At 55.9% G+C, this 26,707-nt stretch overlaps 1 protein-coding gene across 8 annotated transcripts in view; it reads right to left on the bottom strand.

Annotated features, from left to right (window-relative positions):
- AGAP1 (ArfGAP with GTPase domain, ankyrin repeat and PH domain 1) overlaps nt 1-26,707 on the bottom strand; it is a 479,358-nt gene that overhangs the window by 277,244 nt on the left and 175,407 nt on the right. For all 8 annotated transcript variants that reach the window (XR_004958681.1, XM_036254522.1, XM_036254517.1 and 5 more), the window contains 3 exons: nt 20,735-20,820; nt 18,724-18,865; nt 13,981-14,115 (listed from right to left, as the gene is read on the bottom strand). Coding sequence is in view for 7 of the 8 variants with exons in the window: in XM_036254522.1 (XP_036110415.1) it covers nt 13,981-14,115; nt 18,724-18,865; nt 20,735-20,820 (363 nt within the window). In the remaining variant the exon portion in view is untranslated. The remainder of the gene's footprint in view (nt 1-13,980; nt 14,116-18,723; nt 18,866-20,734; nt 20,821-26,707) is intronic.

Below are 26,707 nucleotides of genomic sequence, written 5' to 3'. Positions count from 1 at the left end.
ACGGTTGTTAAAAATGATATAGAATAAAGTCCCAGTTTTGCTTTAAAAGTACTTAAAATTGCTCTGCCCGGTTTGGCTCAGTGGTTATTAGCATGTCGGCCTGCGCATACCAAAGGGTCAAAGGATTGATTCCGGTCAAGGGCATGTACCAGGTTCTATCCCTGGCCAGGTCGGGTCGTGAGGGAGGCAACCAATCGATGTGTCTCTCTCACATCGATGTGTCTCTCTCTTCCTCTCTGTCTCTCTCTCTCCCTCCCTTTCACTCGATTTAAAAATCAATGGAAAAATATCCTCAGGTGAGGATTAACCAAATATATATGTATGTAAAAGTAAACTAAAAGTACTGAAAATTGAAGAGATGGGCATAAAATAAAACGTTTACTGCTAGAAGGTGAGAACAGGCGATTCTTTGTGTAGTTCTCTGTATTTTTACAAACGGGTGTTATTTTAAGCAGGAAAAATGTCTGTTTAAAGATACAAATAGGTAGCATATGAAACATACATAAACGTGCTTGAACAGAAATGGGCGTGAACCGCCGCTGTGCAAAGCAGACCCGTGGGAAGGACGAGGCGGCGTTTTCGTGGCCAAGGGCGGGGCCTCCCGCCTCCTGGGACAGGATTCCCTCGGTACAATGTTGTGGCTGCTGGGTCCCGCTGGGTCCCGGGCCGGTTCTTGAAGCCACAGAAGACAGGGCGGGTCACTGGGCCTCTGCCTGCACCGGCTCCGCCACCTGACCAGGTGAGCACGCGCGCGGAGCACCGCTTCACCTGTCACTGGCTTTCTTCGCCGCTTTCCCCTCCTCCCCGTCGGTTGTAGCAGGTACTCGGCCGTCGGTTATGGTGGCAGGTCTCTGCGGAGCACTTCTCCCTGACTGCCCTCCTGGCACATGGCACGTGCACAGGGACCGCTGTCTGTGCTGCTTTCCTCACCGGGGAAGAGCCTGCCAAGGGGACCGGGCGAACGCGAAGGCGGGGCGGCCCCCCCAGTGGCTCTCGAGCCACCCGCTGCTCGGGCCGGAACCGGGAGAGGCGGGCAGACAGCCCGGCGGTGTGGAAGGCCCAGGGAAAGACCTGCGTTCACCGTTTCTGATCCGACTGTGCGGGAATTTTCACTCGTGTATTCTGCACTAGCTGATTCATCAGTCTGTGTGCCGAGGGGGACTAGGAATCCTACGTGTGAGATCAACGTGTTGCAAGCTTTTTCTTCCGTAAGAAATTCACCCTGAAGCCAGTAAACTAAGACCCCCTGCGGGCCCTGTTCACCTCACTCGGGCCCTCTCTGCAGGGGCTCGGGCCCACCTCCGGGCCTGCAGGGGGCTCAGTTCAGCTCAGCGCCACTGAGTTCAAGGGAACGCCAGGAACTTGTGGCCTCCGCCCTACCCACAGGGGCTGCCTCTGACCTCCTCACTCTCAGGCCAGCCTGTGAGAGCTGCCCTCCCAGGGCGGCCGACCCTTCGTTCTGAGGGCACTGCCCCACTCTGCCAACCTCTCTGCCCGCTCCCGGCATTCTGCCCGCTCCCGGCATTCCGAGGACAGCAAGCTGCGGGACCGGCCACGCTGTAGGCTTCCCGGGGAACCCTCAACACGTGATGTGCGAGTAACTGATCAACGAAACCTAGTCCGTATAGAACGGCCTGTGACTTGATGTTTCTCCTTTGAGGGACAAACGAGTTAATTTGTCCCCCTTTCCAAACGAAGACACGGACGTTTTTCTGATCTGAGACGCCACCATTCCGGAGGGAGGTTAGTGGTGGGAGAAAATGAAGGGCAAAGCAGGAAAGAAAGGAACGAACAGCAGCACGGAGCAGGCCCTCCGCGTTCGGGCAAAGGGGACCGAAGGAAAAGCCCCCAAGAAGCCAGCAGACGGGACCCAAGCCAAGGCAGGAGTGTCATCTCCTCTGCACCTGCCTCCAGGGCCCCGAGCTCAGGGCGAGGCCGCAGCTGGCTGTCCAGAGGGTCCCCTCTGCACACAGAACGTCCGCTTCCCAAACGGCAGTCGGCTCCCTTCCCTCCGCCCGGCATGCTGCCCCTCGCTCAGGCCAACAGGACACTCGGTGGGTCCATTTGAAAGAGAATGATGAACTGAATGATAAACCTGGTTATTTTATTCTATCTTGTTGTTAATCCTCATCTCACGATATTTTTTCCATTGATTTTTTTTTTTTAACCTCACTTGAGGATATTCTTTCATTTTTCTTCAGAGACAGTGGGAGGGAGAGGGGGAGAGAGAGAGAGAGAGAAACATGGACATGAGAGAGAGACATCCACTGGTGCCTCCACACGACCCCAACCAGGGCCGGGGATGAACCGCAACCGAGGTACGTGCCCTTGACCAGAAGCAAACCCGTGACTCATTGGTCCGAGGGCCAACGCTCTAACTGCTGAGCCAAACCGGCCAGGGCTCCACTGATTTTTTTTAGAGAGAGTGGGAGGGAGGGAGGGGGAGAGGGGGGCGGGGGCAGAGAGAGAGAAACATTGATGTGAGAGACACATCGACTGGCTGCCTCCTGCACACACCCCCAATGGGGCCAGGGATAGAACCTGCAGCCCAGGTCCGTGCCCGTGACCAGGAATTGAACCTGCAACCCTTCGGTGAGAGCCGGCCAACGCTCTGACCACTGACCCACACTGGCCAGGGCTCTATTCTACTTTTACAAGTCCTATCTTGTGCCAAAGTTTCTCTGTCGTTACAAGGGGTTGGGAGTTACACTGAATACATCATTTCATCTTTTAAATTTGGTCTCCCCAGTCCCATGAATGAGATCTCTCCCTTCTGCATCCGTGTACTGCTGAACTCCACACGCTTCGTGGGCCACATCTGACCACAGGCCTAAATGCTCTCTTGTACCCGTGAGCTTTGTCACGTCCTGTTCTCCACGGTGACGGCGAAAGGAAGAACATAGGCCCCTGAGAATCCCTATGAGCGCTGTCAGTGCCCCCTAGTGGCAGCTTCTAAGTTACAACACCGAGGGCCCGAAAGCAAACAATCCCAGGGCCTGTGCAGAACCCCTTCCCTTCCCCACAGTGGGCTCCGTGAAGAGACTAGTCTGGGGGACGCGTTTTTATCAAACAGCTCTTTGGAACTCATTTACATGTTGATTACAGGACTGCATTTCACCCCCTAACCCTAAGTATTGAAGTGCCTTATATTTTATTACAAATAAATGCAACACGCCCTGGCCGGTTTGCCTCAGCGGTTAGAGCATCAGCCCACGGACCAAAGAGTCTCGGGTTTGATTTCGGTCAAGGGCACGTACCTCCGCTGTGGTTCAGCCCCTGGCCCCGGTCGGGGACGTGCAGGAGGCAGCTAATCGATATTTCTCCCTCTCTCTCCTTCCCACTCTGAACGTAAATGGAGAAATAGCCTTGGGTGAGGATTTTTATAAATAAATAAATGTACCTTAAAGGCGCATTTTCATGGGTTTTTACGAATGAATGAATGAATGTAATTTAAAGGCGTGTTTTCATTCACTGCCAGGTTTTAAAATGCAACCCAGGCTCTGAAACATAAGTCACAGAGCAAAGGCAAACCGCGCACGCAGCTGAGAGATGCGGACAGACCGACTGCCTGGCTCCTCGGTGCTACTAACCGGGCTCTCCAGGGACGGCCTCACAGGCCCTGCCTGCTCCACTGTAACGCAGGGTCCAGCTGGACAGGGTTCTGGTCCCTCCGGATCTGAAATTCCATAGTGTGTAGATCAGGCAAGAAAGGAATGTGAATGCAGAGGACACCTGGGTACTTCATGCAGCTGTGGAATCTTGGCGCAGAGATGGGACTACTCCCTAGCATCCTGACGACCACACTGGTGCTCCGTATTTTTTCTTACAGTCTACACACAAAGTTCAATGGGAGGGAGTTTCCTGCAAATCCAAAAATCAGACAAGGAATTTCTCCTGAACCGCGGTTGCACTTGGAGTCTAGACGGCAGGAAGGAACCACAGCGCCCCCTGCAGGCACAGACACGGAAGTGAAAGAGCCAGGCCAGAGGCTGCGAGAGCTGCCCAGGGAGTCCCGGGTGAACAGTCCTGGGTTCTCAGGGGACTGATGTTTATTGTTTGTTTACATACAAGCTTGTGGGCGCCACACAGGCCCACTGGAGGGGCCAGCTCCTTGGGAACAGCGCACGAGTGAACTCGGGTAGCACTGGGGAAGCCTCGGTTGGAAGACATGGCAGCCACCACCTGCAGGCCCAGTTCCTGAGACCGCTGCCCGCCCTCCACACCGTCCCCCTGCCCGTGCAGCCAACCCAGGACGTGCTGGGGAAAAGAACGCGCACTTACGTTTTGCTTCTTTATTTCATAGCAGTGACTTGTGTGGGTTTCCCAAATTCTAACATTTCCAACATGTAATCAAGAAATCAGATGTTCATGTCCCTTCAAGGAGGGAAGTGCTTTGAGCGTCATGGTCCCAATGCAGGTCCGGGACCCGACTTGGGGGGACGACACGGAGCAGAGAAGGTTGTGTGTGAGCTGCGGCCAACTTGTCCGTGCCCAGGCCCTTTCCGTGCGTGGGAAGGAGAGTGGGCTACGAGGATTCTGGAGCCTTCGGGGGGTGGGGGGCTACCGTGACCCAGAGCCCAGGGGAGGGCCAAACCCAAGGAACTGGGAGGGTGGCTCTCTCTCTGCTGTCCTCGGCCTGTCTCAGGTGACACAATGAGAGGTGACACGGGTCATGGGAGGGCTAACAAAGGCTGAGGGAAACATGCCATTTTCATGTCTAGCTCATAGCTGAAGGTCACGGCTAGACATGGAACTGGGGACCAGCCTCTGGGGCTGTCTGCTCTCTGCAGCGCCAGGTTCTCCGGCCTCAGGGCACCCACCCGATACACCCGAGGGCACGGCCAGGCCTACTTGCGCCCCATGTCACCCCCAGATGCCAGACTGTTCCCGCCTAGGAGACTGACTACTGTCTCTTAACAAAACAATTGTTTTTGTGCTGTGGGCTCATTTTCATATTAAGGGACAGATCTACTGAAAATAGTATTTGAAACACTGGAAGTTATGATTATTTTCTGTCTATAAATAAAGAATTATTGAAATGAAAATGTCCAGTGTGGCCACAGTGTAGGAAGGGACACCCGTAGGGGCAACCAGACCCCCTGGAAGGTGGCCAGGCACAGCCCAGCGGGCTCACATCTGAGGTGTGCCCTCCAGACAGCTAAGGTGTCCACCTTCAGCTCCAGCCGTAGTAAAGGGCCATTCACTGAGGCACTGGTCCGTCCGAAAACAAGTAAATAAACGGGGGAAGCATTAGCTGTCCAGAAGCCGCCTGGGCCAAAGCTGTTATATTCACGCAAGGGAATATGCAAACACGCGCGATTACATTGTAGAAAAAGTATCTGAACAAGCAGGATGTGACACATTGTGTCCAACCCGCCTGCTTTTCAAACACCTGCGCACACTCCCACCCACACGCCCGGCTTTAATCACCGCCACTGGGTGGAGGTGCTACGCGTGGTTTTTATTTCCACGTTTCATAGCCTTTAAAAATCCTCTTTCTCTTTTCTTTGGCAAATCTCGCAAAACCCAACTCACTCATCACAGTGTGTACAGTCTGTTTTTCTTTTAGACAAACAAGTTTGCGATCCCCCGATGGTTTGCTTTTCCCTGCATCAGGGCCGACAGATAAGGCTGTTACTGGCTCACTTCCCACGGCCCGGCTCCAAGCACTGGTGCTACCCGGGACCCCGGAGCCTGGCCTTTGGAGACTCCCTCGCGCACTCAGGAGCCGATGCCTGGCCAGGTTCACCCCCCCCACCCCCCCCCACCCCCGCAGCCACGAAGATATCCGAGTGCGTGCGGGGAAGCATCCCTTCCCGGGTCCCAGCATCTCACAACTAGGACGCCAGCCTCCGGAGCGCCCCAGTCCCCCACAGACTGGCCATGCCGGCACTAGCCCAGCAGTTAGGGGGTACTCCCTCCATGAGTAAAGATGAAAATCTGGCTACGCCCACATTCTACAAGGGGAAAAAAGTTATAAAATGCAGAGAAGACTTTGAAATAACTCGAAAACATGAGCGAGAAAGCGTCACCACGTCCGACTACCCCGGTGAAGTCACCTTCTTCAGCTCCGAGGCGCCGGCCGGGAAGGGTTAACTAGGTCACAAAGTACGTGGCCGTTCAATCAGTTTAAAAACATTAGCAAGCGCAGGATGCCGTGGCATTAGGAACAGATTATGAACAAAAATAAAAGCCATTTGTATGCATTAACGACACGTCGAGCTAATTCAAGCTGACTGAAGTCGTTAGGAGGAGTCCTGGGGCCAGACACGGCGAGGACGCCGCCGTGCAGAAAAGTATTAGAATAACCATTTTCTGTGTCACGGATAAAATTAATCCTGCGCGGAAGCTAGGAGTCTGAACACGAACATCCAAACAGAGGGCACTGAATCCCGGGGAGCTCAGTGACCCGGCGCAGGCAGAGTGCGAGTCAGCCGGCACCCTGTGCCCCTGTGAGACCAGCCCTGCCGGGGACCAGCACAGCACAGAGACACCCCGGCGCGGAGTCAGCCGGCACCCTGTGCCCCTGTGATATCAGCCCTGCCGGGGACCAGCATGGCACAGAGACGCCCCGGCGCGGAGTCAGCCGGCACCCTGTGCCCTGTGAGATCAGCCCTGCCGGGGACCAGCACGGCACAGAGACACCCCGGCGGGGCAGAGTGCGAGTCAGTCGGCACCCTGTGCCCTGTGAGATCAGCCCTGCCGGGGACCAGCAGGGCACAGAGACACCCCGGCGCGGAGTCAGCCGGCACCCTGTGCCCTGTGAGATCAGCCCTGCCGGGGACCAGCACGGCACAGAGACACCCCGGCGCGGAGTCAGCCGGCACCCTGTGCCCTGTGAGATCAGCCCTGCCGGGGACCAGCACGGCACAGAGACGCCCCGGCGGGGCAGAGTGCGAGTCAGCCGGCACCCTGTGCCCTGTGAGATCAGCCCTGCCGGGGACCAGCACGGCACAGAGACGCCCCGGCGCGGAGTCAGCCGGCACCCTGTGCCCTGTGAGACCAGCCCTGCCGGGGACCAGCACGGCACAGAGACACCCCGGCGCGGAGTCAGCCGGCACCCTGTGCCCTGTGAGATCAGCCCTGCCGGGGACCAGCACGGCACAGAGACGCCCCGGCGCGGAGTCAGCCGGCACCCTGTGCCCTGTGAGATCAGCCCTGCCGGGGACCAGCAGGGCACAGAGACACCCCGGCGGGGCAAGACGCCGCCACAGGAGCCCCAAGGCTCCGTGAGCCCCCTTCCACGGCGCTGTGAGAGGCAGGGTTACTTACTGCAGCGACATCCATCTTTATCGAGATGGTAAGAAGACTTCTCCCCAGGTTATTTTTGAAGGAATCCAAAGGCTTTTCCTTCTGCCGGGATGACAGACTGGTTAGGAACCTGACCCCCCGAGTCACGGCAGCTGCGGGCTGAGGGGAGGGGACCACCCGAGCATTCACGGGGGCCCTCTACCTAGAAAGGTTCATCTGTATGGGTAATTTCGACCAAATCCATCGGTACTCTAAGGGGATAACTCCTCTTTTACACTATAGCCTCTGGGTCCCCGGAGTCGTTCAAAAGAAAAGAAGTAAAATCTTAAAGGGGCAACTTCCAGACAAAGGCCTCCAATGAAGAAACAAGCCAATGTCTCGTTGTGACCCGTGAATGCTGATAACCGCTTGGCTCTCTCAAGCTTCACCGCCACAAACAGAGTCTGACATCAGCCCTGGGACGTCGGCTGCGGCCAGGACCGGCTCATGGACCACGTTCCCCACGGGCTCGGCACGTAACACTGTGTTTGAAGCTGCCCAGCCCTAAGAATTTTTCAACTCATATGAATCTTTAAAAAAATTTTTTTCTGTATTGACTTTAGAGAGAGAGGAAGGGGGAGAGAGAAACAGAAACATCGATGAGAGAGAACATCAATTGGCCGCCTCCTGCATGCCCCCCACTGGGGATCGGGCCCACAACCTGGCATGTGCTCTGACCGGGAATCGAACCGGCGACCTCTTGGTGCAGGGTTGACGCTCAACCACTGAGCCACACTGGCTGGGCTCAAACTAATCTTTTTTCTCTAAAAATATTAACTCAATTGTTTTTTGTCCCCCCTCCCCAACCTTTTTTGATAAACCTCTAAATATATGGTTCACTACAGCAAAAGCTTCTGTTTTAGTTCTTGTATCCAATCATTATTTCCATCTGTGATTCAACCCCATTACAGGTAAAGCGTCTCTGGTTAAGAAATGAAGTGAAATCGCAAATGCGCATCAACGGGGTACGGGTGACGTCATGTTTTATAAAAATAACCGCTGTACACCAGCCATGCACTTTCCTACCCAAATACAACCCAGGGCTCCAGCATCATGAACGGCCCCCAAAGCTACGCGTCCTTCCTCCCGCACAGTCTCCCCGGGAACGCGGGCAGGCCGCTGTCCAGCTGAGTGTGGCCGAGCCGTGGGCCAGAGGGGCTCTTTGGAGGCCACCCGCAGACTCTCGTGGCGGTGGGATTAGACCTCCTTGGAGGCCACCAGGCGACGGCAGCCGAGCCAGGAGCCAGGAGCCTTACGAGGCTCAAGCAGTGAGCTTCGGAAGAGCCGGGCGCGTCTCTGCCTGCTGCCCGTCGGGAGCCGCGCCACACGGGCGCCACCGCGGAATCGTGAGCAGAGCGCGCTGGGCTGCCCAGGCCCGGAGTCCGGGTAACATACGCAGCTGCCCTTGCCCGCCCTGTCAGGACACACGCCGTGACGTCCGCGAGGTCCTGCACGCAGGACTGCCCGGTGAACGGGGCGGCGGGCGCGGTGACGGGGATGGGCGCGGAGGACAGAGGAAACAGCGGGCAGGAAAGGGCGGGCTGGCCTGACCCCAGCGGATGGCACTTTAGGAAGCAGATGTCTCAGAGAACGAGGCGCCCAGCGGTACACTGGGCCTAATGAAGACAGACGCCCCTTCTTCACAAGCCCCGAGCCTGGGCTGTAAACACCAGTCCTGTTACAATGATGAAGTAACATAACAGACAGGACTCGTTAGCTCAGCATTTTACATATACTGGATACCAAACGTTCACATGTCTATGGCTTGCTTTGAAATGTGAAAAATCCGATTTTAGGTCCAGCCGGTATGGCTCAGTGGTTGAGGGTCGACCCATGTACCAAGAGGTCACTGGTTCAATTCCCGGTCAGGGCACATGCCCAAGTTGTGGGACCGATCCCCAGTGGGGGGCGTGCAGGAGGCAGCCAATCGATATTCTCTTTCATCAATGTTTTAATCTCTCTCCCTTTCCCTTCCTCTCTCTCTAAAATCAATAAAAGAAAAGAAATTTATTTAAAAAAAGAAAAAAATCTGATTTTAGGAAGCACTCCTTTGAATAAAAAAAATATATAAGGAATTAAATCCACTCCAATCTAATCTCAAATATAATACAGAAATTTAAGAAAAAGCAAAAACAAAAACACACCAGAAAAACCCCCCACAAAAAGCACGTAACGAACGAGGTTCAACAATGAAAACGAAGGGGATCTGGACGAAAACGGATGGACTCACAGACAGACCCCCACCAGCAAGACAAGAGGCTGCGGCGTCTGCAAACACGGAGCACGCCACGCGGACTGAACCCCAGGGCTGCCTCCACTCAGCGATGCGCTGACTCACGCAATGAGGCTGCACGAACTGGGCTCGTGGGCACAGCCGCCCCGTCCCGCGCCCTGTAGTCAGGACCGAGGGCTGAGACGTTGTGTGTGGAACGGGACTCTGCACATCGGTCTGCGGAAGCGAAAGATAAAAGGCAAACCGAGGCTCCCAATGGACTGCATGACCTTGGTGAAGCCCAGGGCCCCTCCCGGCTCAGCCCCTGGCATGGGCTGTCCTGCCCAGGTAGGGGGAGTGGCTTCTCAGACAGTACTTTCCAGAATGTTAACTGCAACAGAGTGAAGAGCTGGGCGAAGGTCCCGGAACGGGGAGGGCTCTGTCGGAGGGGCGCCCACCCGCCAGGACAATGCGCGCAGCACCAGCAACGGTCAGACAGGCCCCTTTCGATGCCGCCGCCCAGCTTCCCACCCAAATATACCTACAACTGAAAGGCCCCCATGGGGGATCCCTGACCTACCCAGGACCCAGGCAAACAAGGGACAAACACCCGCACTCTCGGGACAATGAAGGAGACACAGAGTAATGTGCAATTTATCCAGCTCTTGGCTTATATGGATTCTATTTGTTTTCTGATCCTCACCTGGGGGTATTTTTGATTTTTGTTTTCTGATCCTCACCTGGGGGTATTTTTTATTTTAGAGAGAGAGGAGAGAGAGAGAGAAACATCAATCGGCTTCCTCCTGTACACGCCCAGACAGGGGATGGAACCCTCAACCCAGGTATGTGCCCTGACCAGGAATCAAACCCAAAATCCTTTGGTGTATGGGATGGCGCTCCAACCAACTTAGCCACCTGGCCATGGTGGCTCACGCGAACCTTGATCTGGTCTAACAAGTATTATCAGAGCAAAATGCTGCATGAAGGTTTTACTACTGACGAGCTCCAGTGAGGAGTTTGCCTTGATCTGTATAATAGGATGTTCTGACTTGGAATTTAACAAATGACCACAATTTAAAAATATATATACAAGCCCTGGACAGTTTGGCTCAGCAGTCAGAGTGCTGGCTGTTGGACCAAAGGGTCTTGGGTTCGATTCCCAGTCAAGGGCACGTACCTGGGTTGCAGGTTCAATCCCTGGCCCTGGTCAGGGTTGGGCTGCAGATGACCAACTGATGTCTCTCTCTCTCACATCGATGTTTCTCTCCCTCCCTCCCTCCCTTCCACTCTATCTAAAAAAGTCAATGGAAAAATATCCTCAGGTGAGGAGTAACAAAAAAATAAATAAATTATACATACAAGAGTGTTAAATCCTGCACACGAAACAACTCATGTTGGGATGCATAAGAGAACAGCCCAGACATAAAACAGAACTGTTTGCAGCCCAGACACGCCTGGATTCGCTCCTTCTGGGCGAGAGAGGGGGAGGGCGCACCAAGTACCCTCGATCGGGAAATTTAAAAACGCTGGTTCGTACCCCCGTCTGGCTGGGCTCGTTCTGCATGAGAGGAAACCACTCTTCCTTACCCAGGAGCTTAAACTATTACATAAAAGTCAGAGGCCATAATTAAAATTTTATTTAAAAAAAAAAACAAATGTCGGGGTTCACTGGATCTAGGCAATAAAATGTCAAAACAAAGAGAACAGCCGATTCCCCCTCATCCTGAGGGTAAATGAAACAACACGGTGACAAGTCCCAAGTCACTGCTCACCCCGGTCCGCACGCCACCGTCACTCACAGCGAACCCAGCTCGCACATGGGCACCGTAAGGGGAGTGGTCAAGTCACACTTCAAAATCCAGCTGCAGGGAACCAATATCCGAAATATTCCATCACGCAGACTACGGGCCAGAGACCCCCATCTTCCTCCAAGGGCCCTCTGTACCACCTGTGCCTGGCCCGTAACCCTCTCCTCCGCCCAGGCAGGGTGCCAGCCTCCAGTTCTGGGTGACGGTCCCAGGTTGATCCCTCCTACTGGGCTTTCAGGTCACCACGGCAGGGGCCCCGCCCTAATCTCTACCCTCATCAGAGGGACTGCAGCCGGCAGGCTGGTACTCAAATTGGGAACGAACCAACCAACCAACCAACCAACCAACCGGCCAACCTCCTCCCTGCCTCCTGACCGCCCTACAGATGACAAAGAACCTCCCTCCGGAATTACCTCCCGACAGCCACTCGACGACCACACAGAGAAACAAGGGGAGCAGATGTCCTGTTTTCCTATTATTTTCACCATTTGCGTTCTGTTTCGGGACACAGGAAGTCAAAGGTTAAAGAAGCAAAGAGTCAAGTCCCTGGTCTCTTAAAAAAATAAACCTGGGTGGGCAGCCAACTGGGCACTGGGCCTGTGGGGTGGCTGGTACAGAGGCGTAACACCCGGGCCTGTTTCCTTCTTCTGTTGATAAGCTAAATGTCACAGAGAAATGATACACTTTTTCTTTATTTTCTCTTTCGGCAACGTAAAGACGTAGAAAGTGAATAAATAAATGTAAGTACCAGGGCATAAAGGGGGCCAGGAAGTCCAGAGAGACCCACACGCGCCGAGCCCACGAGTGGGCAGTGAGCCCGCGTGCTAGACATGCCCCCCGCCCGGGCCTCCCCCAAAGAGTGGGCAGGACCCCGGCTGCTTCCACTGATGGTCAAGGTTCTGGGCTCCTGCTGCCCGGACGGGGGTCCAATCCAGGCGAGCACCTCTGGGCAAGTGACGTTACTTCTCTGGGCCTCGGTGTCTACCTCCAAACCTTACGAGTTGTTTTTTTCTTGAGAATGAAAATGGACTCTTCCTATTCTTGATTTCTAAGTACTGAGTCTAGGCCCCTCTTGGCTAGCAACTACTTTGACAGTTAGCAATGCAAGAATTTACGATTTAACAAAAGAACATATGTGCCATACAACTGCCATATAAAATATGCAAAGGAACCTCCACTTTATTTTTAAAACTTATCTTCATAAAAATGTTTTAAGGACGAAATGGCGACAGCGGCAGAAGTTGTGGTAAAAGGGGCAATCGAAACACTTCATGGGAACGTGTTCTTTCTAAAATGAAAACTAGGTGTGCTGAAACTCTCCCGAGCCTGTGGGAACCACAGTCAGAGAACAAGGAGCGGGGACCACAGCGACACAGACGCTTCGACATCTCAGCCCCCTGGACAGGCCCTCCGGTCTCCCCTGGCCAGGGCCCCTGAGCTGGCACGAGGGTCTGGGCTCGTCGATGGCAGACAGACCTTGCCTGTCAGAACCTGAAGAAGCCGCGTGCCTCCTGGTCCGGTGCCCCGAGGTCTCGCTGGTTCTCAGCGCCACACACTGGCCCTGGGGGTGCGCCACCCAGCCGGCCCCGGGAGTGGTCCGTGGAGGCCCACGTAAGTGTGAGGGACACGATCTTTGGAACTTAATAAAATGCTACAGTGTGGCAATCCTGCAATTTCACCTGAAAACTGATGTGGACATGGAAGAGAAAGGGGTGTGCATCTGGCTTACGGGAAGTTACCGCCTGTACTAACATTAGCACGTCTCCACCCGGGCTGGTGCCCCGCAAGGCATCGGTGACCTCTGGGCAGCTCGGGCAGCCCTGGGGACACCACCCTGGCTTCCTGCTCTGCCCCCAACCCCATGGCAGCAGAGCCCGCGGACGGGAGGGTGGGGCTGCCACCCAGGGTTTTAACCAGAAGGGGAGGGGACTAGGAGTTAGGAGTCCCATCAGGAACGGGATACGATACTGGGAACCTCTTGCTCCCAGGTCTTCAACCATAAAAGTCACTTGACCCCAGACCCTCCTGTCCAGATCCCTCCAGGCTAGACTCCACCCTTCCCTCCCCGCACCTCCACTGCCCGGTCCACTCCCCTCTCCCAACCTGACATTTGGCATTACACTGTCCCCGAGGGCGGTCACTGCCCTCAGGAACCTCCCGCTCCTCCAGGACACCGTCCTATCTGACTGTCCCTGGAGGAGGCAGCTCGATAATGAACCAAGTCCCAGAGAGACAATTCCTAAAGGCCATGCCGGCCCCAGCCCCGAGTCCGACTGTATGATCCCCTCCGCTCCCCCAAACTTGACTCTTCTTCTTTGCTGCTGTCCTCAAATGCTAACAAAAACTACCTAAACCTTTGTAACGAGATGGGCTTGAATGAGTGCAGAAGAAACGGCGCCACGCGTGACCACCAAGTGCACAGATCACAGCTCCAGAGGCGTCTGATCCCGGACCCAGAGCGGTCACGGCGGGCAGGAGGGGTTCTGGTGGGCAGGAGGGGTTCCGGCGGGCAGGAGGGGTTCCTTCGCGTCCCCCGAACGTGCCTTGTAAGCGGCACAGACCTGAGCCTCGGCCCCGGAGCGCGGCGCGCAGAGCCGACCGGGGCCACGCGTCAGGGGCGCCGCCCGCCGCCCGCGTGGACAGGGCCCTGTGTTCGCGCAGGGTATTTACCGTCCTGAAAGACCCGCTCCACGTTGAGCCCGTACGTGGCGCACGTCTCGTAGTACGTGCAGCGCTTCAGGTCGCTGGAGAGCTTCCGCGCTCGCGAGTCGTCGATGACGCGCGGGTTGGTGGAGCTGATGGCATCTGCAACACACAAAGGCACAAAGACACGGTGACCAGGGCCGCCCCCACTCCGCCCCGCGGCCCGAGACCGCCCCAAACCTGCGCCTTACCTGCGGTGACCCGACCCCTCTGCACCTGGTTTTCCGAACAGGCCACCCCAGTAACCTCTACGCCTACAACCTGGGCGTAGAAGCCCGTCTCCGAGGGCCCTGCTTCTGGGCTGGAATGAGAGACTGCCCGGGAAGCCCAGAAGGAAGGAGAGTCCAACGTGGCCCCAGAGGAGATTTTCACCAGGGGAACCCAGGGTCACTGTCTGCGGGGGGCCACTGGTGCACAGAGCGCCCTGAGCCTGACATTCGCACAGGAGCATGACTCCTCCGGGCGCCCACGCAGACCCTCGGCGCCCCTAGGGACACCCAGTGCACACAGCAGGCAAAAGTGTGCCCTCTCCTGGGGGCTGTCCAAGTTGGCTGCGGGGGGCAGAAAATAACGATGAGGAATGAAGACAGAGGACGCTGCTGGGCGCCCAGTCAGACGGGGGCAGGGTGAGGAGGTCGGTGAACTGGTGTGGGATTCGGGGCGGCCTCGCCTGCAGGAGACCAGGTGACCAGCCGCCCTCCAGGTGCGCACCTGGTGCACCTGGAGAGAAGGGCGAGCGCAGGACGGACAGGGGAGCTGGGGGACCGCAGGGCCACTGGCACCGCTGGGGACAGTGGGAACACGCCCACCTGCTGCAGGACCCCTGTGCAGATGGGGGCGTTGAGCACCAACACAGGGGTGCTGGGCACCAGCCACCAGTCTCCAAAATAAAAAAAAAAATTCAGCCTTTTTTTTTGGCTCAGCTTTGACAGGAGTCCATCCCATTTACTCCGTTACCACGAGACTGAGCACCTCTGAGGTCAGGGGCGGGCGGCAGGCGAGGTCAGGGACCCCCTTCCACCAGGAAGTGTCTTCAGAGGGCTGGGAGGCTCCTGGGCTACAGAAAACACTTCCACCCAATCCACCAGCAGGGTGGTCTCCCAAGCAAAGGAACAGCAGCACGTGCAAGTTATACGAGGTAGCAACAACCTTTCCAATTTGGGTTTGCTTTTATTTATTTATTTACTTTTTTATTTTGCTCAGAAGTGCATTTGACAGTCTACTTTTTTCAAATTAAAAAAAAGTGGCATCTTGAGGGAATAATAATTTATGATAAAATAATATATTGAAATATATCTTAATGTATATTTAAAAGAATATAATAAAAAGTAACAATAAAAGTATCACCCCCACCCTTGTCGTTTCGTTCCCTGACGCCCAGGTTACTTCTCAGCTCCGTGGACTAGGTCCCACCTGACAGCCTGGTGTTCTGAGGGAAACTGCGACTTGGGGCTGGCTGACAGGGACCTGTGCCGCCCCAGAAGAAAATGTTCTAGAACCTTCCCTGGCAAAACCTGCTAGAGGGATTTCTTCAAAGAATACCTGGTCCTGCCTTCTTATCTGACAGATGAATAAATATGACTTGGATTTCACAACATTCAAGGAAAAGAAGTATTTTTTACAGGCGTAAACATCTTTTAAGAAAATGGTAGAAACAGCCCTGGCTGGGTGGCTCCCATGCACCAAAAGATTTCGGGTTCGATCCCTGGTCGGGCACCACCCCCCCTCCAATCAATAAGAACATATCCTTAAAAAAAAAAAGAAAATGGCAGGAACCAAGTTACAAATCCACACACATCTCAAGCTCCAGTGTAATCTGGGGACCACAGGCTGCGGAGCATCGACCAGTAACTCACCCTGTCCGGGGCCCCCAGCAAGTCCACTCCCTCCTGGGGACGCCCGCTCCGCCTCTGCCTGACTGCTCTTCCGAGCGGCGCTGTCACTAGAGGAAAGGGCCCTGGACACCTCCACGGGGGGCTCTCTGGTGTTCGCTCTTTGGAACCCCACATCTTTCATAGCCCCTGCTTCTCCCTCAAACCGATTTAATCCGCAACCCTTGCAAATGGAGCCTGTTTAGCAAACACAACCACCTCCTTCAGAAATGTCTGGCCCGCCTAGGGGCACCCCCATGCCCCGACTGTCCCAGGATGTGATCTCCCAGTCTCCCCCCCCTCTGGCTGAGGGCGTCCCACCGGCCAGGTGCCCTTCAGGAAGGAGCTTAACTCACCTGCTCCCATCCCCCAACCTCTTACCTGGAGGCCACCAGCCTGACCACCTGGGAGGGGAACTTCAGATTCCTGGTCTGTGACCTGCCCACGAAGGCTTCACAGGAAACCAGTTTTCGAGCTGTTAGCTAGTAGCTAGGGGTGGAACCCCCCAGAGCCCCCATGCCGTCTACCTTCCTGCTTTCGGGGCTTCTAGGGCGCTCTGGGAATCAGATCTGGTTAAGGGCTGAGCATGCCCCAGATGAGAAACATCTCTAACTGACACTCTGTGTGGAGGAGGCGATGCTGAGTATGAAGTCTCTCCCACGAGCTTCCAGTAGACACTGACCACATCAGAAGGAATAAAGGGGTCAGTCCTCCCGCTCAGGCCCCTAGCTGGGCTTCCCCAGCGCCCGTGAGCCATCCGCAGACCTCTGCAGACATGCAGGCCGTCGGGGTGGGCGTGGCTGTGCCCTTCTGTAGCTGGGCTGGGCCACCAGGGCCAGGCTTATCTCCCAGGGCGGAGCAGAAAGAGACGCACTCCGGTACCCAAGCAGGACGCCAGGGAACCTGCCTGTGTATGAAGTAAAAGGAACGGCAGCAGCCACTCAACCAACACCTGCATGCCCGTGCGTGTGCTGAGTGCCTCGCGCAGATTCCTGGCCTTAACCCTGCCAGGGCCCGGGAGGAGACGGTCCAGGGGGCACAGCCGGGAGGCAGGGAAGTTGCAGGTCGGCGTGGTCCCGAGGCTGGAGCCTCAGACACCCACCCTCGGTGCGACTCCCCAGACACTGGGGTGTGAGGTTAACACACTGTCAGGCAGAAGCCTCTGGCCTCGCTGAAGCCTGACCCACTGCGGGTCAGAGGGCGTCTACGGCAGAAAGGCATCGTGAGTCCTCGACACAACCCCCCGGACTCAGGCAGCAGGCGAGGAGACGCCCGCAGTCTGACTTGGCTCAGAAACAGCCTGGGCAGGCCTTCAGGAAGAGCTTATTGGAAATGAATCGCTTCACCCTGAAGACGCTTTAAGCAGGATCTGCTTTAAGTGAGCTACACCCCTGCCCCCCTCCCACATTATTAAGAATTTTCAAGCCACCAACTCAACTATGACAATTCCACACATTTATGAGAACAAGGACTTTTAACCGGCTCGCCGCTTCTGTTGACCACTAGAGGGCGCTCTAGGCATGAAGAACCTCACTTCTACTTGGTTTTAGATTAAATCTTCCCTCTCTGAAGAGTTCACTTATTTGACCACTGGCCATTTATAAATATGCTAGGGGAAAAGTGGGGTTTGGGGGGGGGGGCTCTCCAGGAAAACCCAACTCTAACATTTCCCACGTGGCACACGGAGAAAATGCTCTCAGTTCATCCACACACCTTCCCTTCTCCTAACCCTCGCGCAGCTCCTGGACTTGGCCTGTCTCAGAGCGTGTCCCCGCCAAGCCGCCGCCCGCCCGCCCGAGCCCGGTCCCATCAGGCCTGGCGCAATGCCACAGCCGGCCGCTCCTGCTCGTCCAACACAGCTGAGCACCCACGAGAACAAACCCGGATCCGGGCACAGAAGGGCACAGGTGCGCGGGTTCTAAAGGAATTAACAGCAACACTCGACGAACAACAAGAAAACAAAAATGAAGAGATAATCCAATGTCTCTTGACATGATCATTTTTGAAGTTAACCCACATTCCTCACAATACAGTTTTAAATCGTTTTTGTTTCCTTTATTGATTTGAGAGAGAGAGGAAGGGAGAGGGAGAGAGATGGAAACATCGATGACAGAGAACATCGACTGGCTGTCTCCTGCATGCCCCCCACTGGGGATTTGGCCCACAACCTGGGCATGTGCCCTGACCGGGAATCAAACTGATGACCTCTTGGTGCCTGGGTCGATGCTCAACCACTGAGCCACACTGGCTGGGCTCTCACAATGCGGTTTTAAAGTTAACTTTCCCCTGATTTTTAGAAAGGTTTCATGTGACCTCAGGTAAAATCCCAGTGGTAGCCACCAGCACATCAGTGAGGCTGTGACCAAGAACAGGACACTTTAAGTGATATCACTTTAGTAAAAGACCGTGTTTTAAGTGACCTGGAAGAAAAAAATAAATGTGTTCAGACAGCACGATTCTCTACTCTCTGAGGGGCCTTCTGGATGAAAAATGAAAGAGAGAGCATACGACATTAACAAACAGAGCAGAATAGAACAAAACTGTTACAGATCAGAAGTCAGTATTATTTTAAAGGCGCACCAAGAGTTAAATAAACTGCCTTTTAGATTGCTTGTACATTTTTACATAACACAAGAGAAGAACGGAAAACAGATCTTATTTTTTCTGCAGCAGTGTGTGTGTGTGTGTGTGTGTGTGTGTGTGTGCTGTTTCGAGGTGGCCGAGTGATTTCTCCGTGAAAAGGGAGCCTTCAGCGGGCAGTTACTTCTTCTTCACCCGAACCCTCCCTTCCTGCACTGCCGGAGCCTTCAAGTTCTAGCTGTCGGCAGACTTCACTCACCCTGGGTTCCCACCAGGACCAGCGGAATCTCGCTCGTGTTCCGGTAGTTGGCCATCCGGCTGTAGTAGTGGTAAACAGTCTGGAAACTGATTTCATCCTCCAAGCTGAAGACGAATATAACAGCATCCACCCACATGGCGAACTAGGGAGAGAAGAAGGGGAGGGGCAGGGAGCGGGTGAGGAGGGCGTGGAGAGGAGGGGCTGGGCCGGCAGCAGGGTGTCACCTTCATGCGCAGGCGGGCAGCAGACCCCTGCCGTCCGGCCATGTGCGATGCTGGACTCTGTTGTAACATGTTGCTGGGGCGTCATAACTCCCTCTCACCCGGAGCACGACATGCCTGGAATGGGACCCGCACCCCCTTCCACCCCGGACACTCATCTCCAGAGATCGCTGAGGAGACATTCTCCCCGTGGGGACGCCAACTGAAAAGGAATTTTTAAAACGCCACCTGCTTTCTCTGAACGAGCCTGTGCGGCTCCCACATAAGTTCTGGCGGCCGAGGCACCGGCTCTAACATATCTGGGGAACCTTGCGGGGGGGGGGGGGTAAGCTCTGATTTCCACATATAAATGAGGAAGGTATTCAGTTACACATGGACGTTTTACACAACAAAACTGCAGTGAACCTGCGGTTCCAATGAGAACAAGAACTCAGAAACAAGGACCCCTGAGACAGGCCTGAGCAAACTGTGTTCCCCCAGAGACACCGGGAACTCCCTGACAGAGGCTCCCCCTTTCCCTACCTTGAGGTACATTTGCCCTTTCTCTTTGTCAAGGGGTGAAGGGGGTCAGCTTCCTCACCCCACCAGCACCTTCAGAATGCCTAAAGTCCCTGGGACCAGCCTGCACCTCCCAACACTGAAGCTGCCACTGTAGGAACCCCGCCCCAGCAGAGGCAGTCAAGCCCCGCCCCAACCTCTCAGGTGCAGCCTGACTGCCGTGCACCAGCAGGGGGCGCCATTCCGGAATGGCCCATCGCTTCCCCACCAACTGCCAATGAAAAGAAACAGCCAGCCGGCTAGCAGCGTTCACACTACCCTAAGAGGCCACCAGCAGCCACAGATCTTGGGGCTTCATTCATGAAGCCACGGTCTGTGGGCAGACCACAGGAAATGCCGTGCAACCATGAAAACAAAGTGGGGGTTGACACGTGCCCAGGAGCAGGAACTAGAAAACAGATCTTTCCTCTTGCACATTCACCACTCTGCCCGATTTTGCACAGAACCCTGTCCGTGATTTTGAAAGGCTCCATCTCCATACCCCCCAAAGCCCAGATCTTTAGGGAAAGCTTCTAGGCTAAGTGAGGTTTCTGGAGAAAGTGTGACCTGAGCAAAGGACTGGTCCTTGGGGAAACAGAATGGACACTTTCTGGGGCCAGGCAGAGACGGAGACCTCCTGGGGTCCTGGTCCTATGCACCCCTGCGCTGGCGCCATCGGCAGGCAGACCCCGGGGTCTGTGCCTATCACCAGGTCCAGCCTTGGGCACAGATTATCCCAGGGCATCGGATGGAGCACCCTCTCGGCGGGCATCTCGAGAACTAACGAGCTAACACAAGGCACCCCCTGCATTACCAGGTCCAGCTCAAAACGTGCTCAGCTCGTAGATTGTGTGAGCAAGACACTAAACAGGAGATTAAGTCAGCGGAAGAAAGAAGATTTCCACCCCTGTGCTTCTTATTTCTAGAACGGCCACCATTCAAGGGACGTGCACAGAAACCACGCGAGGCTGCACACAGCTGCCAGTGGGGGTGGGCTCGGGGGTGTCAACTCAGTGCAGCCGCCGCTCCCTGCGGACTCTGCCCTTCCTTCACCTGAGAAACACGGGAAGGGACCTACGTCCCCCAGACCGAACTTCCCTCTGGGATTTTATGTGAAGGAAGAATAGAACTGGTGTCTCAGAGAGCAGGAAAACCTCATCGCAGAAAACATTTCCATGGGCTTCTGCGCACTGGACGATCTCTACAAGGGAAGCAGGTGAAAGGCGGGTGAGCCGCTGGCGTGCAATACTCACCTGTGCCTCTGGGGGGCCCCCTTCATCTCTAATCAACAGCAGATAGCTCTGTCCATCAACAACAATCTCTTTCTTGAAGCGGCCACCTGCCACACACACAAAACATCTCGTTACGTGGGAAAGACGGGGGGGCGGAGGGCAGAGAGACATGGGCTTCGCTTGTGGAAAAATACACCCCAGCCTGTCGCCCTGGGGGCCACTCTGAGCCTTTGGGAGTGGGTTTCGGATCCGCCCCCAGCAACTGCTGGGTTTTGAGAGAACCGGACTCCGCTTTAGGTGTTTGCCCCCCGGAGCCGGTGGTCGTCTCTGGTTAGGACGCACAGGCTCGTGGGCACGGCAGGGGCGTAGTGGCTGAGAAGGCGGAATGTTAACGCCGGCCGTGAGCGTCAGTCCAGGGGCTCTCGCTCCCTGGGGGCTGGCCCAGGGCTTGGAACGGAGACACTGAAGTAGTCCTCTCGTTCCGTCTGCAAGACAAGCGAGTTCGCATGTCTGCCGGTGCTCGTCCGCCACACGTGGACTAGTCCGAGGGCCGAGAACCCGTATTCTCCTCAAGGGAAACCCAGTTCTTGGTGGGAACACAGAACATCATGGGGAGGGGTGTCTGCGGCCACAGGGAGGGTGCCGGGCTACTACACACAGTTAGACAGAAAGAGCAGAGCAGCGGCTGACAGGGTTAGGACCACGTGGTTAGTGACTCCAGAAACCCCAGCTGGTCGAGGAGGGACAGGACGGCCACGCAGAGGTGGCAAGGGCTATCCCTAGACGGCTGGGCCCCTCGAACGCCCGGGGGGCAGAGCACGCCGCTCCCAGCACCGCCCCGGGCCGGCCACCCCGGTTTCCTCTGCAGCTCCGAAGACAAACCACCTCCCGAGATTCTGGGCCCTGAGTCCACTCCGGGGGACCCCCACCGCGACTCTGAATTCTGTTTCTGAGACAGGAACGCATCGGCACCTGCCCTCCTTTTCAGCTCCTTGGCACAGAGGGCTTCCAGAAACTTCTGTGAACCCCAAATAACCAGATGTCGGAGAGCCAGCCCGCAGGACTTCCCGCCGACCCCAGAGCCCGTGGGCGGGTCCTCTGCTTCCCAGGGAACACTTCCCTCCTCCACCAGAGGCCCGGCGGGGCCCTTCCATCCCGGCGTCCGGGGTCTGGGCCACTCCACACCCGCGATGCGGACACGGGCCCCACCACGGCCACGGGCCAGCCAGGAGCTGACCTGTCTGGGCCCCCACACACGCGCACACACCCCCACTCCCACACGCCTCCAGGCACTGATGCAACAGGCAAAACCCACTGGCTCTGCCGGGTGTCAGCTTGCTCGATAATGAACACCAAGGACAACTGTCCAACATGAAAATACTTAGACAGACGCTCAGGTTGATCCCCCTTCCCCGGTCACCGGAAAGAAGGGCGGCGTCTGCACTCAGGAGTCAGCAGGAAACACATCTGAGGGGGGACAACCCAGGAGACCACCTGGACACGGACAAGCACCCGCCAGGTCCGGCTGCAAATGAGGTACGGCCCTGAACCTCCAGCTTCTCGAGGTGAAAGGAGACAACACCCCCTCCTGGCTGGGCTGTCCTGGAGACAGAATGAGCTGGGAAACACCTGGCACAGGACAGGAGCCCCCACGCCCCCACCCAACGCCCCCGCGTGACAGCCACCAGACTCGGGTCCGGTGCTGGCCAGCTCTCCACGGATCCTGGCGCTGCTGCCGACACCTGGTTCCCGGGCTCCTGACCCAGAACTGAGACAGGAAGCCTTCCCGTGGTTCCAGCCCCCCTGGGAAACGCAGGCTCACCCACGATGGCGAGTCCCCGCCCCTCTGCTTCCGCTCAGAGCACGCCCGCCCTCCCTGCACTTGCTGAGGTCTCTGGCTTTACAAGTTGAGCCAAGGACTTCAGACCTAATTCTCATCACCTCCATAAGGAGGGGTCCTTCTTGTTTACATCTGTAAGTCCCCTTCCAATTCTAAAATCACCTTCCTGTTGCTGTTGTTAATCCTCAGCGAGGATCTAGTTCCATTAATTTTTAGACAGAGTGGAAGGGGGCGGGGAGGGAGAAACATCGATGTGAGAGGGACACATCGAGTGGATGCCTCCTGCAGGACCCTGACCAGGGTTGGGGATCGAACCTGCAACCCAGGTATGTGCCCTTGACAGGGAATGGAACCCGAAACCCTTTGGTCCGAGGGCCGACACTCTAACCGCTGAGCAAACCGGCCAGGGCTAACATCACTTCTTCAAGCCCCCTCAGCTACAGCCTATCGTTTCGATATTTTATACGTGCAAACACGAGCCACTCACAGCCGGCTTGTATACTTTGGATCACCGCTGCACCAAGAAACAAAAATTAAAGACTCACATCGGCTTGCATGAGCCCGAAGGGCGAGTGATCACGTGACACTCAGCCAGGTGCTGAAGCCCCCAGGTTGTCGGGAAGCAGGAATGTGATCCGTGAGTTGTACATACAAAGTAAGTCCTCCCACCGGCTGTTGCAAGCCCCCCGGGACGTGACCGCTGGGTGCGTGGGAATTGCCGGGCCCGGCATCTTGCAGGTGAGCAAGGAGTTAAGGTCCGTCTTCTACGGTCAACTTGAGAAGCGCAGAGGGACAGCCTGAGGGCGGAAGCAGGGGCCCCAGGCTGGTCTTCGCTCGGCGCGGCCGCCACCGTCACTGTCTTAAATCCGAACCTGCGCCTCACCCCAGCCAACCGACCGCTTTCCACCAGAATTTCATAGGGCAGCGCCAAACCTCACATTCAATTCACTCTTAATGTAGATTTTTCACGTGTCTATTTTATAATCCAATTCCCAGTGCTTTTCCCACAGGTCTTCTTCACCCGGCTCGACATTCCAGCGCTGACCGACCACACAGCCTGGCCCACAGCCCACACGACGCGTCGCAGGAACAGTACCCAGCTTTCCCTGACTGCTGAGCGTCAGCACATAACATTAAAGACTTCAGAGGGGATTTTGTTTTCAGAAAGTGTCCCCCTGCCCCCGCACTAGAAGGCATCGAGAAGTGCTTGGACCAGCGCACCTGCGTACAGGTGCGCACACCTGCGTACAGGTGTGCAGGGAGTGAGGCAGGGTCACGCACAGCTGCCTGCCCACGCTCCAGTGGCCCCCGGGCTCTGTCCCTGTGATGACATCTTCATGAGAAGGGAGAATGGAGCCCCCCCCCCCATTAAATCTATCCCTGCTTCCCCGAGGGCTCCGCTTCCGGGTGAGGTGAGGTCGCCGGAGATCAACAGGCGGAGAAACGTGCTGGACAGAACCAAGCGTGACTCCTCGCTTGACTGTCCCATTGCACTGAGCAGCGGAAACAGCTGCTGTCAGCTCCTGAGAACACAGTGCCCCCTCCTTGTCTGAACTCACCCTCAATTTATGAAATTCTGGTCACCCACAGGCCCGCTGGGTTCCCAGGAAACTGCCCTGGCTCCCGCGGTCTGCCCTTGGACTTGCCTTCTGAGGCGGGTCACCGTCTTCCTTCCTTCCCCCACTGGGTGAGAGGGAACTGAACATACCTACCGGGACCAGGGATGTGGACACGCGTGTGTTGACCAGCACACAGGAAGGATAGAGTTGTTCTGTCTTTTAATCATCTTTTAGGAAGACTTAAATTAAGGGTGTCTCTTATAACCCCCACCGATTACCCAAAAGGTGTCCAGGTTACTGTCCTGAGCCCCGGCCTCCGCCGTGGGAAGCAGCCTGGAGTGTGGGATGCTGGAGCTGAGGGAAGGGGCTGGGCTCCCTGTTCCCTGGAAGTCAGACCAGACGGGCAGGCTCGAGGGGAGGCCTCTGGGAGGCAGGGCCGTGCGCACAGGGGGTGTGAGCACCCGCCTTACGGGGAAGAGAAGACCAGGCGGAGGTTCCCTGTTCCAAAAGGAAGACGAGGCTTTGAGTCGCACCGCCACAGACGCCTGACCTCCCGCGTCCACCGTTCTGGCTAACGGGGCTGAAAGCATTCACGTCACATTCACGGCTCCGCAAGGGACACGAGCGGGTAAGAATGGCGACCCTCGAGCGAGCGCCAGCTGACACAGCACTTCTCCCCACGGCATCCCCATCACCCCCACAACCTCTGGTGGTGCAGCGGCCAGCACCAGCGGCCAGCTCCCCGGGCAGCGCCGAGACGCCCTCGGCCGGCAGGCGGCAGGAGCCCCGCCCCTCCTCGGCGAGCTGCTCAGACAGGTCTCCACAGCCCCGCTCCACCCACGGGAGCCCGCGGCCCTCCCCGAAGTGTCTCGCGCCCACGGGGTGACATCCGGGATGCAGGGGCCCGTCTTCTCCTCACCCCACTCACAGCTCAGAAGGGGTCGGAAGGGGGCTGGTTGTCTTCAGCTCCAAAAAAGTCAAAAGAAACACACCCACTGATCACTTTGTTCCCCCTTTTCTACGGTTCATCTTCACCCTTCCGTGCAAAAGCCAAGGGTGAACATTCGCCTTGCGCTCCCCGCTCCTGCACCTGTTCCCGTTCCCACAGCGAGGGGAGGGCGTCGTCCTAGCATCTGGTGGGGACAAGGCCAGGCAGCTACGACCCTTTCCTCGGGGGCCAGCTGGCTCCAGGTCGGCCCTGCCCAGGTCCGGGGCCCTCCATCACCGTTCAGACAGTCTCTTCCATGAAAACCTTACCATTTGCCTAAAATCGTCCTCACTCAGCCCCGAGATGAAATCGGAAAACACCTGCAAACTGGGTTGTTCCCGACTGTTTAAGACAAGCGGGATGAGAGAGGCGCTGCACAGAGCCCCGAATCTTCATTTCTCCCCAATATAAAAAATTTGAATCACAAACGTGCCATAAGTTTTTTTAAAGTTGATTTTATTCTTTTAGCTTTGATAGAAACACCGAAGTCAGCACTGGCCGGTTGGGCTCAGTGGTGAGAGCGCCGGCCCCCAGGCCAATGAGCTGAGGGTTTGATTCCGGACAAGGACACGCACCTGCAGTTTGTCCCCAGCCCTGGTCGAGGTCATGCGGGAGGCAACCAGTTGATGTGTCCCTCTCACATCGATGGTTTTCTCTCTGTCTCCCTCCCTCCCACTCTATCTGAAGATAAATAGAAAAATATCCTCGGGTGAGGATTAAAAAAAAAAAAAATACCAAAGCAGTAACTTACTAACATAGATTCTGGAGAGGTTTGATCTTGTGATGTTTAAATGAAATGTTGCACTGCAAGTTACTTTATACTGGGGAAAAACTTTTACTACTAACATTTAAGTTGATAAAATGTTTTTTAATGTTGTTTATTGATTTATTTTTTTAAGGGAGAGAGAAACATCAATGTGTGAGAGGAACATTGATCGGCTGCCTCCTGCACGCCCCCTGCTGGAGATCAAGCCTGCAACCCAGGCATGTGCCCTGACCGGGAATCAAACCAGGACCTCTCAGTCCATAGGACGACGCTCAACCACTGAGCCACACCGGCTGGGCTAAGTTTACAACATTTAACTGAATCAGATTTCATTTCCTCTGCCAATTTTTTAAAAACGTACATTAATTTTGTTTTAAAAGGAACTACTATGAAATGTACTAACAACTGTGATCTAATGTGTGGTGACTGCTCTGGGCTTCTGTGGGTGACACACGGGACTGGGACTGTGTTGACGTGTGTGACTTCACCTAAAAGACCTCGCCAGCACTGGCCTTAAGAAAGAGTCAATTCTAGAGCTGGTGGACGGGAATCTGACCCCACGCCGACAACAGCGCCCCGAGTGTGGAGGGGAGAGACGGAGAGACCATTTCCCCAGGCGACAGAGCGGTGGGCAGGGCGTGACAGACTCGGCACCCAGCCTCGGGTGCTGCGATCCAAGCACTCCCATGCAGGTGACCAGGATGCCGGAGAGCCAGCTGGCAAACGGAAATGTGGGCAGAGCGGTGTGTCCCTTCTCCGGACACTCACCATGAGGGGCGTCTCCTGCAGCCCCTCCTCCTGCACAGGACACCAGAGGAAGGGGAGCTCCCCGCACCCCACA

This window comes from Molossus molossus, unplaced genomic scaffold (genome assembly GCF_014108415.1).
Source record: "Molossus molossus isolate mMolMol1 unplaced genomic scaffold, mMolMol1.p scaffold_m16_p_11, whole genome shotgun sequence".
Classification (NCBI taxonomy): Eukaryota; Metazoa; Chordata; class Mammalia; order Chiroptera; family Molossidae; genus Molossus; species Molossus molossus.
The sequence above is the reverse complement of the archived record's forward strand: the minus strand, read 5'-3'. Positions and strand labels throughout refer to the sequence as shown.